This window comes from Anopheles moucheti, chromosome 3 (assembly GCF_943734755.1).
Source record: "Anopheles moucheti chromosome 3, idAnoMoucSN_F20_07, whole genome shotgun sequence".
NCBI lineage: Eukaryota > Metazoa > Arthropoda > Insecta > Diptera > Culicidae > Anopheles > Anopheles moucheti.
Window position 1 is genome coordinate 22,984,740 of NC_069141.1, and position 20,216 is coordinate 23,004,955.

At 42.7% G+C, this 20,216-nt stretch overlaps 1 protein-coding gene across 1 annotated transcript in view; it reads right to left on the reverse strand.

Moving 5' to 3' along the window:
• Nucleotides 1-20,216, reverse strand: part of LOC128302032 (histone acetyltransferase KAT7) — a 52,572-nt gene that overhangs the window by 19,728 nt on the left and 12,628 nt on the right. The window contains exon 5 of the mRNA XM_053038745.1: nucleotides 12,620-12,713. Within this exon, the coding sequence (XP_052894705.1) occupies nucleotides 12,620-12,713 (94 nt within the window). The remainder of the gene's footprint in view (nucleotides 1-12,619; nucleotides 12,714-20,216) is intronic.

Genomic DNA, 20,216 nt, shown 5'->3' on the forward strand with positions numbered 1-20,216 from the left:
CCCTTTATTGCCTTGCCTTTGGTTCTCTCCCTACCTCCCTCCCCAGAAAATGGCACGTTCGCTTGCTGGTCTTCGTTGCTGGTGGCCTCGGGTCGCTAAATCCGAGGTCAACTCAGGTCACAGTCAGGACATCGCCCTCGAAAGCGGGCGATTCGCATATGAGGGCACCCGAACGGGCGCGCCCGAACTCGGAACTAGCCGAACAACTACTACTACCACTACTACTACTACTACTAGCACCACCACCACCACAACTACTAACCCGGCAACAGTCGGGCCACCTTCAACCCACCCCGGACGGGCGTGACGGTCCGGGGGGATCCACCGTTGACTCACCGTTGGCCAGCCAAATGAGCGTCGGTGCAGGCAAGCGAAAACCGGAGAAAAACGACGGTTTGGTACAACAACCGAGGATAAGAAAAAAATACTATTTCCAACTATGCGACATCTAGCACCGCACCGATGAAAAGCCACCGCCGCGGTTCCATAGTTTTTCCCACCGATCGATAATGTCTCGTCTCGAATACGTGGACCTTTCGCGCTCCTTTTCCAATAAAAAAAAAATACTAGAGTTTGCTCATCCTCACAACATCGCTTGCAACTATTTTGAGGAATAAAATGTAATGATTTACTTTTATGGTTTACTTCGTAATTTAACTTCTTTGCATTTGCAAACGCATAAAAATAATACAAGTCCATCAAATGTAATAAATCCAATCAGACTTTATGCAGGAATATGCAACATACGAAACGCATTGCCGCTGCTCATCTTCGAGAGCCTGTTCCGTTACGAGTTCCTGCTCCCGGTTCGGTACTTACAGCTAAAGTTTAATTATGCTTGTATTGCATTGCACCACCATGGAATGATCCGCCCCCGTCTCCAATTCGCTCGTCATTATCATCACACAAGGGTCCTTCATCCTGGCAGGGCGCAGCAGATGCAATTATTAGGTATGTGTGTTTACTTTGTCGAAAGCATTTGTGCAGGGCTTTGTTCGAGTGGCAGCGTTTGCCCTTTATCCAGATGGCGGATATTGGCGCCACCAGCAATCCGCCCGCCCGCGCTTCGGCCCTATCCTATCATCCCTCCCACCGCTTGACTGATATGTACAATGGACGAGAGACGTCGTAAATCAATGCACCGCGGTGCATGGTAGGATGTACGCCGATGCAAACGATTGCTCGGCTGGCGTCTTCGAACTGCGATCACAAACACAATCACCGTGTCTCCCCTGGTGGCTGGATACTGCCAGGTGAAACGAAGCCCTTTATCTTTATTACGACGCTATAGCGACGCTTTTGGACGCTGGAATTCGTCAATGTTGTTGTGGATGCGATTCGACCCTCCGTTACCGAGAAGAGCAATCGCAATGTTGTGTGATGCGTCAACTTTCAAATGCTGCTCGTGCAAAAAAGTTATTACCTTCTCGAGTGCATCGTGCCGGAGTAGAATTGCATTGGCCACCAGAACCAATTTTTGCCTAAATTTGGACTTAACAAAGCTTAACTTAACTTTGCAACAAAGCTTCGTAGGAATTATTATCACATCATTTATTTTCACATCTTCACGTTCCATCCCCCCTCTTCGTTCGGACGCGCGTCCAGCATATAACGGGAGAACGCAGAAGGCGCCGTAACACACAACAGGTGAAAATTTGCAACATGTAACGGTACCGGCATACCATTCCCCGTTTGTTGTTCGCCAAAATAGAAAAACCCAGCATCAGCGCAACAGAAACGGCTATTTTTAGCCGTTCATCCACCACCAACAATCGCGCCATCTAGCGCGCCAACACCGGTAACGGCATAATTCATACAGATGCTGCCGCTCCGCACCGCAAAAAAACCGCGAAAGGCTGCTTTTGGCCCTGTTTCGGCACTGGCCGGCGACCGGGTGCCAACCATCAATATATAAAAAAAAAAATAGCTAAAAATAGCTATTCTATAATCAATTAACAGCACATTTTCTCACCTTTTGCAGGCCGAGCCGTACGGCCACACGGTTGCGGGGCCAAAGATTTGCCCCCGGATGGGTGAAATAAAATAAATAACCAACCCGTTACGGAAACCGCTAGCACACGATGGAAGCGAGAGTTTGCAAGTTTGCTGCAAACAGATCATTACACGCCCGAAACCGCAACTGAATAATACCGCAGCGAATCAATTTGCCTATACGGTCGATACGCGCTTCCAGGTTGCAAAACCCGAAGTATGTGAATGTTAATGTGCTAATTTTTTTGTTTGACACGATTGGGGGTTTTATGTTTTGTTTTGTTTCGTCTAACCATTAGGTGCAGGGCCACGGCAGGTGACGAAAGGGCGGTAAGTTTTTCAAGCAACAAAAAAGTCAAATACACAAAACCATTTTATTTAAAACAGAATAGTCTTAACAGACTTCTATAAGAATATTATACGGGAGTCGAATAAAAGTCCTATAGAACTCCTATAGGACTGTAATAGGTGAGTTTTGCAACAGTCCGATGGAACTTCTATAGGAATGTTATAAAGCAGTTCATTTTGCGTACAATAGGACTACTATAGGACTGGGGCTGCCCGGTGGCATGATGGTAGCGGAGCCGGTCTTAACACAAACGGACTGGACCAAAATCTCTCCCGGACCAATCCCCCGTAGCAAGGACTGACTACGAGATAAAATAAATCTAGTAAGCCAGAAATGAAAGACATGACCTACTAGATCGCTTCGTCAAGAAGATAGATCGCTTCGTCAAGAAAAGAGAGAAGAGATTCAGATTCATCCATTCAATTCAAAGATTCATTTCTGCATCTAAACATCCTTGGAATCATCGGAGCAGCCCGGTGGCATGATGATAAAGGAGCCGGTCTTCACACGAACGGACTGGACCAAAATCCCATCCGGATCAATCCCCTGTAGCAAGGTGGTAAAATAAATCTAGTAAGCCAGAAATGAAAGGCAAAAGCATCGTTACGCAAAGGCATAGACATACTGGAATAGGTCGTTACGCCAAGAAGAGACACATAGGACTACGGTAAGACTCCTTTTTTTATTGTTCTATTTTATTTTGTCGATTTACACATACAGAACAAACACTATCCCAATTTCTAAATTTAAAATTGAAACAAAAATCCACTCAGTGGTAGCAGCACCAGTTAAACACGACAGGACTGGAAATCTAGAAATGACCGCTTGCGGTTGTAGTACCACTAAAAGACCAGAAAATATCTGGAAAAGCTCAAAACAAACAAAAGTTGCACCTTTTTGATAACTTTGTCATAATTTTGTCAGTTCCCCGTGGCGCTGTAAATATTAATGCTCAAACCCAGATAGCACTACGGTATTTTGGTCAAATTTGGCACAGCATATACAACTCCCATTACAGTGTCTGATTGTTTTAATTCACGTTTGCAAGCAATGATTACCAGCTTTCGAATGCGATTTGAATTATTGTTTTCGCCATAAAGTGAACCATCGTTCATATCAAAATTAATTAATTATGGCGTATAATCAGCGCTCATCAAACTGTGCACGGACTGTCCCGTCTGTTAACCTATAATCATGTCAATATTAATTCAATTAACTTATCTCTCGAGGCGTTTACATCTCGCGGCAGATAAAACTAAAGAACCCCATATTTTATTCGACGTACTGTCTCTGATCAGACCATACAGTTTGATGGGTTAGCGATGCATTTTCCCACGACAGGACTGCTACCAAATCTCACAAATATTGGGCTGTGAATTTATTCTACGTTTCATCACTCTTAAAGATCTGTTTGGCTGTGCCAAGTAACGACCATCCATCTTCTGCCAGAGAAAAACAGCTTCACTATTCGGAACGATACATCTAGTCTCCCTACGTTAACCGAGTCCTCTCGCCCGTAACTCGGTGTGAGAAACTACTACGCTAAGCAACATTATTAATCACTTTTAAATAAACAGATTAAGCTAACGATGTCATTAGCACATTTTGCATCACCGTCGAAGACTCCGGAGTTGTTGCACGGCGAACGGCGAATTTATGCACATGCAATCAACCTTCATTAACAATGCCTTTATGTTTTGTATGCCGTGTAAGACTGCACGCTGCACGCTGCACTTTCATTTCATGCACCAAACTACCCTCCAGGATCCAGGCGCTACAGCATAACCACTCAAACATTCCTCCCCGTCAGCCTCCAGCAGCAGAGGTAAAACCACCACCACCCGGTACCGAACGGTCAAATGTGCCATCGCCCTGCACAAACACATATTGCCGCTGATTAACGGCCCGAGTTGCGTTTTCATTCTTCGTCTCGTCCTTGACCGTACGACGGTGGATGCGGATGCGCTACGCCTTCGGAAGCCTTACATGGCGGTACACGATAAGGTGAGCAACTCCCTTCATGCCCCGATGTATCATCAATCATAATTTTTCCATCTCGGAATCTCAACGTCGCCGTCAATAGTCCCGGTGGGGTAGTGGTGGCCGATGCATTCGCTCACCGGTGCATTCGCGGAAGCTTACAATTAGTACCGTTTTTTTTTGGGTGGAAGCAAGCGTACCGGTCGTCGACGCAACATTTTGCGCAACCCCTTTGCGTTTTGTTTGGAAGGGCCACGTTCACAATCAGGAACTGGGCTTGTTGGTGGAAAATTATTACATTGTTCAGAACGAGCAGGTACGATCGATTAGCGCACCACAGCGCACCAACGACGTACCCACCCGGTATTCATTTCTCACACGTTCGGTTTCGCGGCGAATAAAAATGGCGGTAAAGCAACCACACCAACAACAGCACAGCGCCGCTGATGATCATAAATTATCTCTTTTGACAGCGGTCACGCAGCATCACATCAAAGTGGAAATGCTATTTATTATTGATACGCAGCTACCTTCAAAGAGGTAGACGCCTCATGATGCCCATGTTTTGCTGGCTTACATTTGTCCTGATGTTGATTGTAGTTAATATATAAAAGATAATGTATCATCAAGCACAATAGGAGAGTTTTTTTTATCATTTTACATTACTGTCACCTTTACATACAAATAGCTAGTTTCCCGAGCAACCGAGTTTCATCGTGGTAGTACATGACGAGAAAAAAATTCGTCAAATGCGATGAGATTTTCGAAAAACATTGTTTAGACTAGTATTGTGTTTATAAATTCTTTTGAGAAGAAGCATTCATGTGAAGAATCATTTTAAACACCAGTTGATTCTTAAAAGATTAATTAATCTGTGAAGGTTCTTGTGGAGGCCTTGAGCGGAAGGAGATTCGAGGCCCACCTCAACTTAATGAACAACTTACAGAACGGCTGGTCTAAGTGTCTTAAGTCCTTGGAAATTCATGACTCTCTATAACGAGATTCAGCGTCATTCATATGGTTTAAACATTCATTCAGATTCATTTGATTTTATAAAGAGATGAGACTCTTAGTACTAAAACCTTATCATTTGTAGATATATTGGTTTGAAATGTTCAGATATTGAAAAAACTTTGAGTTATAATAAAATGCAAATTATTTATTATTAATCTGCAAAAGATACTAACAACAACTCAGTTTAGTACAGATAAGTTGTACTGAAGACTTCATCGTTTAGCAAGCCCTTTGAAGAGTTTTAACGTTTGAGTTTATAATTTGTATTATATTAAACTTGTTTCAAATTTAGGAATTCCACAAAATTGGTGTGTGTTAATTAGTAATTTAATCTTTTTCTAACTCACTCATCTTGATTTAGTACACAAATGAGTAAAACATGATTCTTTTGCATCACTGTGAGTGAGCTGTCATGGAGTGTATTTATCTGGCTTTTAAAAATATATTAAGAGAAACAAAAACAAGCCTGAGCCTACCTTAACCTAGATGCACGTACTCCCTTCCCTGTATAAATGGCTACGGGAAAAGCTTCGTTTGATAAGAAAAAAAGCCCTTACTGGGGAACACCTTTCTCTGCATCATGTTGTACAAGCACAATAATAATGCAACTGCACCACACTCGGTAGAACCCATCAAGTACGGGTAAGTGCCGTATTGTTTTGCTTTTAGTGTTATGTTCACCCATAGATGAATCGGAGGAGCGGATTAAAAAAAAACTATATAAAGATGCCTAACTACTTCTAACATCAAGCAGAGCACGAGTGACACACTCGGAACCTTCGCAAACCCACGAAACAGGTGGACGACTTGACTGCTGAAGAGCGTTCCCCGTAATGATGCCAGTAGTGATGATAGTGCTGATGGCGAACCAGGAAAAAAAATTATCTACAACAACCACAATGAGCCAACCGAACGAACGACACGTACGATGATGATGATGATGATGAGAGTGTAATTATTTCCGTTTGTTCAGCGTCATTTCCGTGCATGGTGCTGGAGATGGAGCGTATGCATTTCTGCACTCTACGGGTGCAGAAGAACACCTCATGAAACGCTTTGCGTTATTCGCTTTTAAACGCTGCCGCACTCACACACACACACATGCTGATGGCAAATGTTGTGAGTGACACATTTTTCCCTGGGTGAAATTATGTCAACGAAAGTAATTTATCATTTGCTCAAGGCATGGTCCCAATACAGGGGACCGATGGTTGTACGTACGCTTACGCACGCGAGCCATCAAGAAATGCTTCTTTGCATTCGATTTGCAGACCACTTTTCCCTCTCCCTGTTTATTAACTATTTAATTTACACATTTCTTCCGCTCATTTCGAGCTCGTCTTGGCGAATAGTTTTTACGCTGGCTCAGTTTGCCGGCATGGGACACACGTTATAAAACCTCTTCACTGTCGCCAGGCTGCGCGCCCGCCGAATGTCCTGATCCTTTTCCTTACCGGCAGGCCCATCAAAAATGTCGGAATCGTAACGGCGATGCGATCTCGTGAGGATGATGAGGATGAGGATGGATGCAGAAGTGAATAATTTGACATTATTATCGCCACTGCAATGGAAATGGTGCGCGAGTGCCCGACAGGTACCGGGGCGAAGATTGCCACCGATCCGGGGCATGCGATCGCCGCCGATCATTAGAACGACGTTGTGTCAAGAATGAGATCAAATTAATTCCGTTGCATTTTTACGCTCGTAACAGGCCGCAATGGCTGCAAAGAAAGCATACACTGACCTATATTACACTCAGGGGCAAATTACTCGCCGGATTGCGCCGCCATGCAGGCATTCCAGCCTACTGCGATGATGATACAATTTTCCGCGTAATTGTGTACTGATACGCTGAAAACGACACAAATGGAATGTTGATTTGCTTCAGCGGGTAGCTCTTCCTCTTCGGCCATTAGTTGGCCACGGCACTCCAGATCGATGGAGCAATATTTTCAATAGCGTATCATGTTTTGAGGCACACTAATTATGGCGATAATAATTTTAGTTACAAAGTCCCTTACTCAGTGTGTTGAATTATAGTTATTAAACATTCCTGTTTTCTTATGAACTCGTGCACCCTACGAATGTTGTGAGTTTAACAAAATATTAGGACACAAAAGAATAAACTTTAAGTACTTTAAAAATGTTACGGAAATTAATAATGAAAAAAGATAAAAGACAGACATAAAAAAATAAAAAATAAAATAACACTAAATAAAATAAAATGACACTAAATATGCAAGAAAACAACAACAACAAAATGCAAGAACAATAAAAAATAAGATCATAAATATAAAATAAAACCTGAAAACTAAAAGTCAGCAGCTAAAAGTCTTTGAATAATCACTCAACCACGACTAGATAACTGGATAAGACAATTATAGGAAAATTGGCCACACTTCAAATCTAACTGCCAAAACCATAAATGGATATGAATGCCAGATCCGATTAGAATTGTCCTTCCCCCCCTCCTTTGGGAAATGAAATCGATGAAGGAAATCAGCTAAATGAGCACTAAACAAACTCAATTATCACATTACCGATGCGTCACCGGTTCATGACCTACCCACACTCATGCTCGATCGATGCCCGTGTGAAACCAATACCGGTTTCGGTGGCCATCGATCCCCCGGGGCTCGCGAATCCGAACGTTCTTCGGTTTAGGGTAGGGCAGGATTTAATTCAATTTACACCGGGCGCGCATGCTGGGTGTTCACACACTGCCTCCCCTTTTTGCAACAAGGAACTGCTCGACATACTGTTTAAAATGACATTCTTGGGAAGGCAAACAGAGGAGAAAAAAAATGGACACCCCAACTCCGGCACCCCCATCACCCTCCGGGGTGCGCCAGGTGAACAACTTCGATACGATTCCAATGTTCAATCCGCCTGACCGCGCGGTGTTCCCGTCGCAGCAGTCATCATGGTGCTTCGTTGCGATGCATCATAAATGAGACGAAGCTCGAAGCTCGGCACTCACAAGACGACCCGGACGGTGGCGCACACGTCATTGACCGGCATTTCTTTCCCGTCCCCCGGTTCTGTTTGTCTTGCGGCGTGCACGGTGCAAATGTTCGGTTTATGGTTCTGTTTACATACGTCCATTTCGCGGTTATCGAACCGAACCGCTCTCGAAATGGTCGACCACAAAACAACAAAAAAAAAAGGGCACAGAAACGTTCACAGCGAGTCCAATCACATCGCGTTCAAGCATTGGCATACTCACAGAACACAGCCACAACTGTCCCGGGAGAAAACATTAGACAGACAAATCGGCAATCAGCCAGTCGGACCTGCAGACTGATAAATAGCCGACCGGTGGGACGCAATTAAGACGTCTTTTCGGGGGGGGGTTCTGTTCTTTTTTTTGTTTTACTCTCACGTCAAGACACTTATAGAGAAACATCATTGCAAGGTGTTGTTCTAGCGCACAATGTTGACACAAACGAAACATCGTAAATCGTAAAGTTGTCGCATAAAGAGCGATTCTTTTTGTCAATGTCGTCTTGTCTGAAAAACACGATGATCATGATTAAGGGCAATATATAATGTTTCATAGACAAAAACACAAAAGTGTTTATCACCACAGACTATTATTTTCTACCGTGTTTTTTTAGAAGAGAAATTTCATGTTGGAGCCCTTTGAATTTTTGAAGCTGTTAGGTAAAGCGAATAAATTGTTGTCCTTTTAAGTTGTGAAATTCTTCGCAGGATAGTTTTCCATCACGAAAGAGATGATATTCAGCAGAACCAATCGTTTGATGGGACAAAGTTTCCCCTTTTGGATTTTTAAAGACTTTTCATAGGCCAGAATTACATACGGACAAGTGTTGTTATGCTGAATTGATAATGTATCACGTCATTATCTCTTTTTGAATCGATTTTGAAATTAATTATTTAACTAAACACTTTGGTCGAATAATTTATCAAAATGGTGGCCGAAATAGAGCTGATTCCACCGAAATCAGAGCCATATATATTCCTACAATGGACAGGCAATTATCAAAACTTATTTTAATTCGGAATTATCCATAAATTTAATCTGCAGTCGAAAATCCTACCATTGTACTTGTTCTGAACATAGGAGTCCTATAAATAGCTCTTTTATAGATAGATTAAACTTGGCTTGAAACAAGTTCTTATATAAACTTTATGCTCAATCCTTATGGGGCTTAGAGACAAAGATAATTGAAAATTCAATATAAATAACTCTATGTAGTCAGGATTTAGACAGATTCTTCAAAATTTGATTTGCCCTGTATGATTTTATCCGAGTCCAAGTAAAGGTGCAAATAAAGGTTAAGTAAACATTCCTTTCATATATATTAAACACTTTCGCACCACCACCCCAGGAACTCAGTATTGTCTGCGTTATTGGAAGTGAAAGAAGCGCAAGGTACGTTGTGTTTAAATCTCTGCCCCCAGACAGCAATCGGCACACCTATTTAGCTACAGTTTCGATTGAATGAGTTTACAATTATCCTAACTTCAACATCAACGGTTCGGTTCGTTACTTGCACCGTGTCCACGGTGAATTGCGTGAAGTCGCTTCGTTCCTTCCCTTTCCCCCCTCTGTTCGCAAAAATACACATTTCTACTAATTTTGTTCTCCGCTACACGCGTACAATACCATCGCCCGCGCGGTAGATGACCATTGATGGACGATGCAGTAATGGACGCTTAACCGTCAGAATTGGCTGCTCTTTAAGAAAAACCGCCCTGCAACCGCAGCGCTACCGATCAACCATTATCATCGGCCCCGAACGGGTACTGCACGCAATCAGGTGCATGCAAACGTAACTAGCATCAGAACCAGCTTCCATCAACGCACATTCCCAGAGCCCTCCCTCTGGCCCGCGCCACCACCAGGTGATCGTTTTTAGATTTCTGCTTACAGCAAATTGAACCGCAGGAAACAGGAAGCGAAGGCAAGCGAGTTGATTGCGTTTTTTTTTTCTCATTTCCAGCCCCACCGAGCCCCACACCAGCGGCGCAACATCGACCACTTACAGCTTGCAAACCGTATGGTTCCTGCTGTCAAGCAGAAAATGAACATTCAGATGCAGACCCACATACACAACACAACGGGTCAATGGACCTTCGGGTGGAAGAGGTGGATTGGTTTTGGCGATGGATTTAAAAATCGCAACCTTCCTTTCTTTTCTGTTGGCGAAATTTGCTCGTTTCCTTTGCCTTTCGTTCCCATCTCTTCGCGTGTTCCGCGGGGTTAACGGAAAATCTTTAAAACTCCTCTTCATTCGGCAGCTTTCCCTGCCCAATTCGATTTTGGGTGGTGAATGGTGGATAGCGAAACAGTTTCCTCACAAACGCGATTTGATTTCTCAAGCTCAAGTAAAACGATACTCAAGCCGTACAACAAACGTCATGCAAACCGAAATAATATCAATTAACACAGTTCGTAATATAACTATATGGCAACTTGTTTCATGAAACAAGAAACCGAACAGTTCAGATATGAAACTACACCTTCTTATATAAGACTTAAGCATATTTTTTCTATTTTTTCCCCACAAATCAAAACAATTGCTCATAACATAATGAGAAAATCACTCAAATCAAATCATAAATAAATAAATTTATAGTAATAAATCATAATAAGTATTCATAAAATATTTGAATTTGAAGCCGCGTTTTAAAATTATGCGAATGCTATTATTTAGCTGATAGACATGTTTTTCATTCCTTAAACATCAATTATATGTTGTTTTTATTACATAGTTATCATAGAATTATAAAACTACATATCTATCTTATGTTTAATGCCCAGTTTAATATATTTAATACCGCAGCGTAAGTTATTGTGCTGTTGAAAAAAAATACGGATGACTCACAGGACCTAATTAAACTCGCCCACGGGTTTACCGTGTGCAAAGCTCCTCAATCCCTTTTATGCCCCCCCCGTACACAACTAAATACAATAAAACAAACCACCACCCTCTCTACTGTTGCGAAAAAAAAGGGAATCAGGAAGAGCATTTGTAGCCCAAACCTCCGTACCCCCCCTCCCCAAAGGACGGGTCCTTTTCCCGCAAAGGACCCACCGTTCGGGTGGAACACATTTCCATTTGCGTGATAGTTTACTTTTGATAAGCAATATTACATGTGTATAATGTGTACGTTTCCACCCCTATTGTTGCGAATTATTGCTCAGGTCATTCAACTTCCCCACAAGTATTTTGCCTTTTTTATGTGTGTGTGTGTGTGTCTTTTGCCTCGTGGGGAAGGTTCAATTGCAGCAAGGCAAAACTATTCGAAGCAAACTATTCCAGCGAGAGTCCCCCCCAACATCTGTTGCCAGCGGCGGATATAGGACACCGGTGCCAAACCGAATATCATGCCGAAGTTAATACAACCGGCACACACCGGCACCATGCCCTCCGACAACCCGGCAGCAGGACGATGGACGGTGGAAATAATAGTGCCTTCGGATAATGCGATAATATCGGTGTAATAGGTATGATTATTTTCGACAAAACAGTACCAAACAAAACCAAAACGGAAGAACTATAAATTAAATCCCTTTACGTCGCCATTAATTCGCGTTACGAATTGAAACGCACCGCGACCTTCCCCTGGTTTCTGCAAGGATCAAACTTTAAGTGTTGGGTGTTTTTTTCCGTATTACCCCCCCCGATCGTTGAACGGGCGGCTTACAACGGTAATCCGTCGATGTGCCACACTCGTACAGCGGACCCGAAATATTGAGATGTGTCTGTTTGGCGTACGGCCTATAACGGTTACCCACCCCTCGTAGTAAATTTGCCAACCTCTGAAGGACTCTTTTTTATGCACACAGTTCCTGTTTTTTATTAACGAGAAACCCCCAAAAGATCCAGATCAAAAGGGTAAAGTTTTCGCCATTCAATCGCACATTCGAAGGTGTACCTTATCGACCCCAAATGATCGAAAATATAGCAATGACCGCATTCGGCCAGCACCGGCGGATAGGACAGTATGGGTTTTGTTGAAACCAGCCCCCCGTCCCCGAACACGAAGTGTCCGAATTGCAAATGGTAAAAGTATGTAAATTGCCTGATTTAAACCACCACCAATCCGCTAACTTCACGTAGCACGTCACATTTGCCAATTTGCCACCCTCGAAAAAGACAACACACACACACGCTTGCCAAAGTATGCAATCGGCAAACAAAACGGGAAAAAAAGTAAAATAAACGGAACCCCCTGGCGGTTGAACGTGCGCCGGAAGGCCGGTAGGGTCGACGACCACCCTAAAAGTGTAGCGGAATAAGAAATAGTACTTACTGAAGTCGATCAGCAACCGGCCATAGCCCTTCCTTTGGTACGGCGGTAGGGTAAGGATACACGACACGTTGTAGTTGAGGAATGAGTTTTTCTCCTGCAAAACGGAAAAAAATAAAAGGATAAAATTTAAATATATATATATATATTCGAAATGATTTCGTATTTCAAAATAACATAAGGTGGTGTTTATATATCTTTTATATGATAGTCTTAAATAGTCCATATTATATTTGCATATCAAATCTCTTCTTGAACTTCTTTAAAATATAAAAAAAAACATTTAGGTGAAGTAAAAAATAAACTATTAGACTAATACAGCTAAATAATTAACGCATCCCACCAGTAATAGTATATGAAAATAAATATTTTTAAGAATTACTATCACTGGCCAACTTGCAGGGTTTTCCACATGCTTTAATAACGAAATGTGCTATAAAAAAGCGCCAAATGACAGTTCAAAGATCACGAATCACAAAGAGCGAGAGTATGACGCATACAACAATGGCAGCAGCTAATAACACAATTGTGGCACATGACAGCATAAAATAATTTAGAAAATATACGCAAAGTACAAACACGCGCTCCAAGCTTTACTTCGCAATTGTTTTTTGTTATTATCTGCTCTGATTGTATTGTTGCTGATGTTCTCATTATGTCATCTGAGACCTGTCATCAGCACTGTTTGCTTTTACAATCGTTTGCTTTATGTTATCATCTGGAAAATTTTTAAGATCGTAACACAAAGTTTGTAATCAGTAAAGTTGTATAAAGTCAAATAAAGGGTCAGTTCTTACATACAGTAATTTTTAAACCATACTGTCAGAAAATGCCACCCTTACAGATATTGTCTATTTTTTAGCATTCTATAGGAAAAACAATTTTCAAAACGAAATTGAAAAATGGGAAAGATTTCCCTGTCAGTGAACGGGAACGTTTTGGAAGGAACCGATTTGCAAAAAAAAAAAAAACTACGGATACTTCAAAAACTGTAGCACCTCTCACGGGGTGTTAAGCGAAACAACTTCTATCGTAAGTGCGCATTCATTAATATGCTTCACTCTTCGAACAAAAAAAAAATGGCAAACCACTTGCCGGTTCTGCCATCGTTATCACATCACACGGCGAACCGCATGGCCGATGCACTGCTCTGCATGCAACGGCCATACGGTGCAGATGGTATATAGCAACAAAAAAAAGGCTTGATCCTAACCAACGCCAAGGAAGGAGCGGTGTATAGCATCTTGAGCTGAGTACCCTCTATGACAAAATCATGAAAACCCATGGCCTACTGATGTAATATGCAGAAGAGCGACAAAATTATGGCCTCTCTTGGGCAGTGTTTCTAGAATAAAATGATATCATTGCACTTTTTCCTTCCTCAATTTGGTATATGGCAATTTGGCATTATAAGTAATGCTGTGCTGAATTTAGTAGCATTCACATTTGATTGTTTAGCTAAGAAACTGTAAACCCCTGTACACGAAAAAACAAAACCCCTTCGAAAGGGAAAGCTTTTCGACTGATATCTGCACATCTGATGATCTGAACGGCAGATAACGATGAAAAATGCTTCATTAACGATACGAAAACACGTGTTAAATATGTGCTGGGTATTTTTTTTTTCATGTTCGCTCCCCTTACAAGCATAAAAATGCAACACATCTTATTAAAAATCGCTCGTATTTGCGTTCACGGAATTTTCGCCACACAACTGGTATTTTTATGTTGGTAAAACGAGGAGAAAAAAAAACAGCACAGGGAACCAGGTTCCTAAATTTATGTTTTAATCATAAAATTCCAAATTAATGCAAAACAGAGCGCACACACAGAGCAAAAAACGAAAGCCACAGTCACAGAGAATAGTGCAGGAATAATGAGTTTTCGTATCATTTCTCACGTACACCATCATCATCATCATCATCATCATCGCTGTCTGTGATAGTGATCTGACAAACAAGAGTGTAAACAAATAAACTAGCTGTTATAATTAGCCAAAAACTAAACATAACCGATACACACGCCCTATATCCTCGGTTCCACCCGGCAACATTTGCCTCAAAAAACGAGACTCCTCCAATGATTTGCACGACTGTCGTACCCCGGCGGTGTCTGGTTCCATCATATATTTCCTCTTAAGCATCGGAGTTTTTTTTCCTTTCCTTTCATACACACTCATCGGTTTCCTGTTGGCTTGGCAGTACCTTCTAACCATTGCAAGTTCGGCACGGTACACCAGCAGCGCGGTAGCTTGCAGCGACAACACCCTTCAATTTGCATTAAATTATGGTACACGTTGCCACCGGTGATGATGGTTGGCGGTTCCTATTTCTGCCAAATCGGCTTTCGGTGAAGAAACACACACACACACACACCCCGTGTGTGTCTGTCGTTTGTCTGTGCCGGCGTTACCGGTGGCTAATGTCGCTGAGCTTAACTAAAGCGTCTCGTAAGATACATATTTACATGTTGCTTGGCTTACGCTCCATAACACAGCGGAAAAAAGCCGGAAGAAGAATGAAAAAAAAAACAAGAAACAAATGCTTGCAATCTTATCTAACTCATCTCTCTCGCTCTCTCTCTGTCGCTACCCAACCCCATGAGCCGTGACCCTTCATCGACCTGCCCGAATGGGGTCGATGTGATGATTGTTTTTTTTTTGGTTCGCTTTTTGGTTGGCGAGCACACAAGAAAACGCCTCGAAAGAAGACGCAACCCTGCTCATGCCGCCCCGCGTGGTACGGTGGCGTTGAGTAAAGTATTAACTCACGAGGCCTGAGCTTTAAGACAAATAATAAATAAAATGTTAACAAACACCAACAAAAAAAAGCGTTGCAGGAAAAGATGAACAACCCCCGAACCTCCCGAAGAGGGCCATAACACTCTCCCATGGGTTTCCCGGGTGTGCTTTCCAGTGCTTGCCTTTTATTGTCGCTAATATATCTGATTCAATATATTTTGTTAATTGCATCTCATAAAGCTTGCTCAACTGTAGGTGTTTCACAATTTTCGGAAACCCGCTGCACTGCGTTGAGTTTATTCCGGCTTCAGCTTCATTCTTCCTACCACGGGTGGAGCATAAATTTTCAGCAATACTGTACGGCCCCGGTACGGTTGCATGCGAAAGCGCACGAACGCGGGACCGAGAAGCCAACCCCGGTTGGCCAGCCTGCGAAACCGGGAAAAAACACATTGGGCGCGTTCGATCCGAACCGAAAGCACCACAGGGGCAATAGCGTGCCGTATCCATGGCCCAGAAAAAAGGGAACGCACCGAAGAACGGTGCTCATCATCGTCGTGCCTCCTCCGACCGTAGTAGTGGCATTGGATGGTGATAATGATAATCGTAAGTGGATATAGGGTCAATTGCCAAAGCCCCGGGGTCAGAAAACGGTCGGAAACTCCCTCGTCCATGGCGGAGGAGTGTGTAAAGTGTGATGGTGTTAAAACAAAATTACCATTTTTTACCATGTTGTAAAACTTGCCAACGGGTGCTAGCTGGTGGCCAAGTTCCGAGACGCACCAGTACGAGGTTTAAACTAACAGAAGAGAAGGTAAGCGAGTGTGTGAGTGGAAAATATTGGAAAAACAAGTTAAAGATGAAGATCAACTGTGCTGAAAATTAAAAATCACACACGAAAACGAAAAAACAAACGAAAGACTTCAACGAGTGTAAAACAAGAAACACATATGAGATCATTTTGAAGCAAATGAAAACGGATCAAAAAATTAAAAAAAAAACAACAAAATGTAATTAAAACAGTTAAATAACTAATAAGAACCGCGAATGAACATAAATAAACATAGTCCATACTAAGAAGATGTTATTCTAACGAAAAATAATAAATAAATAAATAAATAAATAAATAAATAAATACGAAACACATTTGTGTAGCTTGCAAGTGATACAAGACACTTGCAGTAACTGTGAAAATTACCATAAAAGAATCGAAACACATTGATCATTCAATTTAATCGCATCCCACAAAACATGTTCATTCGTTTAAATGTTAATAGACGGAGTATCGTCAGCGATAAACATAACTGGTATGAAGGGGGAAAAAAAAACAATGTACCGTCCACAATCGTCCACACTAATTAAGTCGTTATAATTAACTATTTCGTTAACACATGAGCAGAGGTTTTTCAACCCTTCGCGTACACACGGCTGCGCATGATGGTCGCGCCAGTAACGTGCCATTGATTATGAATCAAAATGCTTGCGGGAATCGTTTACGGGAACAACATTGCTAACATAGTAGCGATGATCCGATGCCGGTTGCATGGAAACTTCATTAGCGTTAATGTTTTTTCAAACTTTACCCTTAATCGAACCATTTCTAGTCCCATCTGATTAGCGCACAAGATGTACAGTACTGTTCGAATACTGTTCACCCTTTCACCATTCCCCTGCATCGGCTTCGGCCACATCGCCCTACCCCTATCGTGAACCGATGTATTCGGACCTCGAAAAACCAATACCGTTCCACAAGCGCAATACCCCTTCCGGCTTGGGGGCGGTGGGGAGGAACACATCTTAGCTGTGGCGCATTTTGCGCTCACCTCTGCACAAATCATTAGCACGATCGGTAGAAGCATCAAGAAAGTTCAGCCTTAAGCTTTGCTTTTGCTTAAATTTTACGCTTCAGAATCGTCTCTCTCTCTAGGCGCTACGGAACATTAAGTCGGGTAATATCCGGTGATATCTTCTTCAGCGGTTGCTTCCATCCTGGCCCACCCTCCGGTACGGACGCGTTCGGAGTCACTGGTCTTTCATTAAATGGGCCACAGTTTGACATGGGCGGACGGGTTAATAGATAATCGGCGGTGGGGCCGCCAGGGGGAAAGGGACCTGGAATCGGCTTGGTCCTAACCTTGCCGGTTTGGAGGATATTCTACGACGGCGCTCTAGCCAACCAGTCACAATGACAACAAACACAACACCGGGTGCCATCTGCCGGTCCGTTTCCCGTGTACGGGCGGACGGAAAGGAACCCCGACACCGATATTATGAAATAATGACCACTAGAACGGCGGCAAAGAGTTTACCTATTATCCGGACAAAATATGTGCTAATTTATGTACATTCATTTTCGGAACATTGTGCGGTTTTTTTGACACAGACCAACGATCAACCTGGCCACCGTTTTGATCGCGTCCATCGGGAAGGGGCTTGTGGTGATCGAAGTTTGGATCTCTTGACGCTTGACGCCGAACGTGTAACAGACCCACGGACGGACAGAAGCAGCGCGGTGGCAACATTGCGCTGGGAACGGCAGGGTTTTTCACGATCGAACAACCGTAGCGTAGATGAATATCGTGCGCGCGTTGGTGGGTTTTTCGCTTCTTTAGCGAGCCCATTAAGGAACCCGCGCTGAGAACCCAAGGTTTCGGAGATGGGAAACGATGGGTTTTGGGCGCGGTTCGAGTGCAGTGCTTGGGTGTGCTTGGTTTCGTGCCGAAAGCTTTTTATGAATGAATCGGGCAGAAGCGCAACCACAGTGGCCACTAACAAGCAAAAGAGCCTAACCCATACGGGGTGGAGGTAAAAAAAAAACCACACACACACACACACACACACACAAGCCACAAGCTCAATGTTGCCAAATTCATTCAGAAAGCTAACCGCCCGAGCGGCCGACCCGGCACACAACGGCGACATACTGCGCATTTGGGAGTTTGGCAATGAGTGCGCTAATGATTCGTAAATCGAAGTAATTTATTCCTGTTCGCGCATTTTGGTTCCCCCGTCCAGCCTGACCGTGGTTAACCATGGCAACCAACCTAAGAGCTACTGGGCTCACTGGAGCTGTTTCGCCAAATTTGGTCGTAAAAAATTAGCTTCGTTTTATTAGCTTACTGCTGCTAGTATTATTGTTATGAACAATTCACTAATGCAGTTGTGTTAAACTGAACTGTTAAATAGTAGTAAATTTTTTGTTTCTGTCTAGTAATTATTCCCGATAAAAGTTTATCGACTGTGCTCTGAGTTTTAGTTTTGCGCAGTTTTTCTTATTCATATTTGACACTTGGGCGCCTGTGTGTATGGGGAGAGTAAGGCGCCGTCCTAAATCCACTCACTCGGTAACTGATTGCAAACAAGGTTAAAAATCATAAATTTATGAGAAAAAGTAGTAAGGCTAATTTTGCTTTTAAAAAATGTCAAACTGTCACTTTAACTAATCGTAAAAAGCATAAGATCATCAATATACAGTGGTGGTCAGTGTAGTAAGACCATTATGGCATCTAACTTGATGTTAATCCACTGTTTTCTATTGCAAAACATCAAAAACGTGACTTAAAAAAGCACTACAAAGCACATATATCACGTTTTATATATTATATATTTTTTGTTAACTAATTTTAAGTACTAAAACATAAAATATAACACATACTCATACATGTTTTACATGTGTTAGTTTGTTGAATGTTCTGTGAAGAAAACCAATTACCAAGAATAAGAGAAATAAAATAACACATCATTCGTATCCTCAAATTATAATGCAGTCTTACTTTGATGAAGCACAGTGTAAATGAAACATAACTTAATAAACCCATCTGGTATTTAGTAGAACACTTGTGATTCTCCAGCAACACTTAAATTAACCGACAGGAAAATACAAAAATTGTCTAACTAACTATTACAAATATAAAATTTATGCTAACTGAAGAGCCTGTACGAACAGAATGATTGGTAGTACTGTGTAAGTATAACAATGTCTGGATAATATGTGCAATATGTTTTACATACTATAAATTCAACCACCATTCCGGACTACCGATCACATTACAGACGATGGCTAACATAAAATCATAACGCGTCCCATTCAAACGATGCCCTCTTTATGTTGCCCACCTTCACCACGTTAATTTTTGCTCAATTCAACCAGCTAGTTGTCTCGCCGAAAAGCGTACGAGGGATTGCATGAATGAAATATGAGTTAAGCAAACAATCTCCAAAAGCTGATTACACGCTGCACATCGCGTTCGGTGCCAAGATGCTGAACAAACAGTGTTGGAACCGATCCCCGCTGAAGGAACGGGCGAGGGAACGAGCTTCATTGTGTTCCGGAGGGGGGGGTGGTTCCTTTGGTCCCTTTCGAACGAACACCGGTACGAGGCAACCCAAATGCGGTACGGGTACGACCTTCCGACCTTCCGACCAGTGCCGAATGCACCGCGCGCGCCGCACACGCCCAGGGAAGTTGTCAGGTTAATTATGAGCTGAAAATTTATATGCCCTTTACTGCGGGGTAGCTTTATTTTGCGCAAGCTCTTGGCGGCTTGGTCGCGTTTTCCTGCCTTGGTGACAGCGCGGTGGTACCGATCCTTCGCATCGCAACCCCGATCGCGTCAGGTTCAAGCGGGTGCCCGATGCGTTGCGCCGAAGGAATCGGCGAAGAATCGGTGCGCGATTTTTCGCGGACAACATTAAGCAACGGCGTGAAATTATCCATTAGCCTGCTGGCCGATTGACCGTGAGTAGGTAGCTGACAAGAGCCAGACTAAACGACAAATTGAGTACCATAAATCTGCATGGTGCGGTTTGTTTTATTATTACTATTATTACCACACCGCTTTCGCGTTATACACACACAAC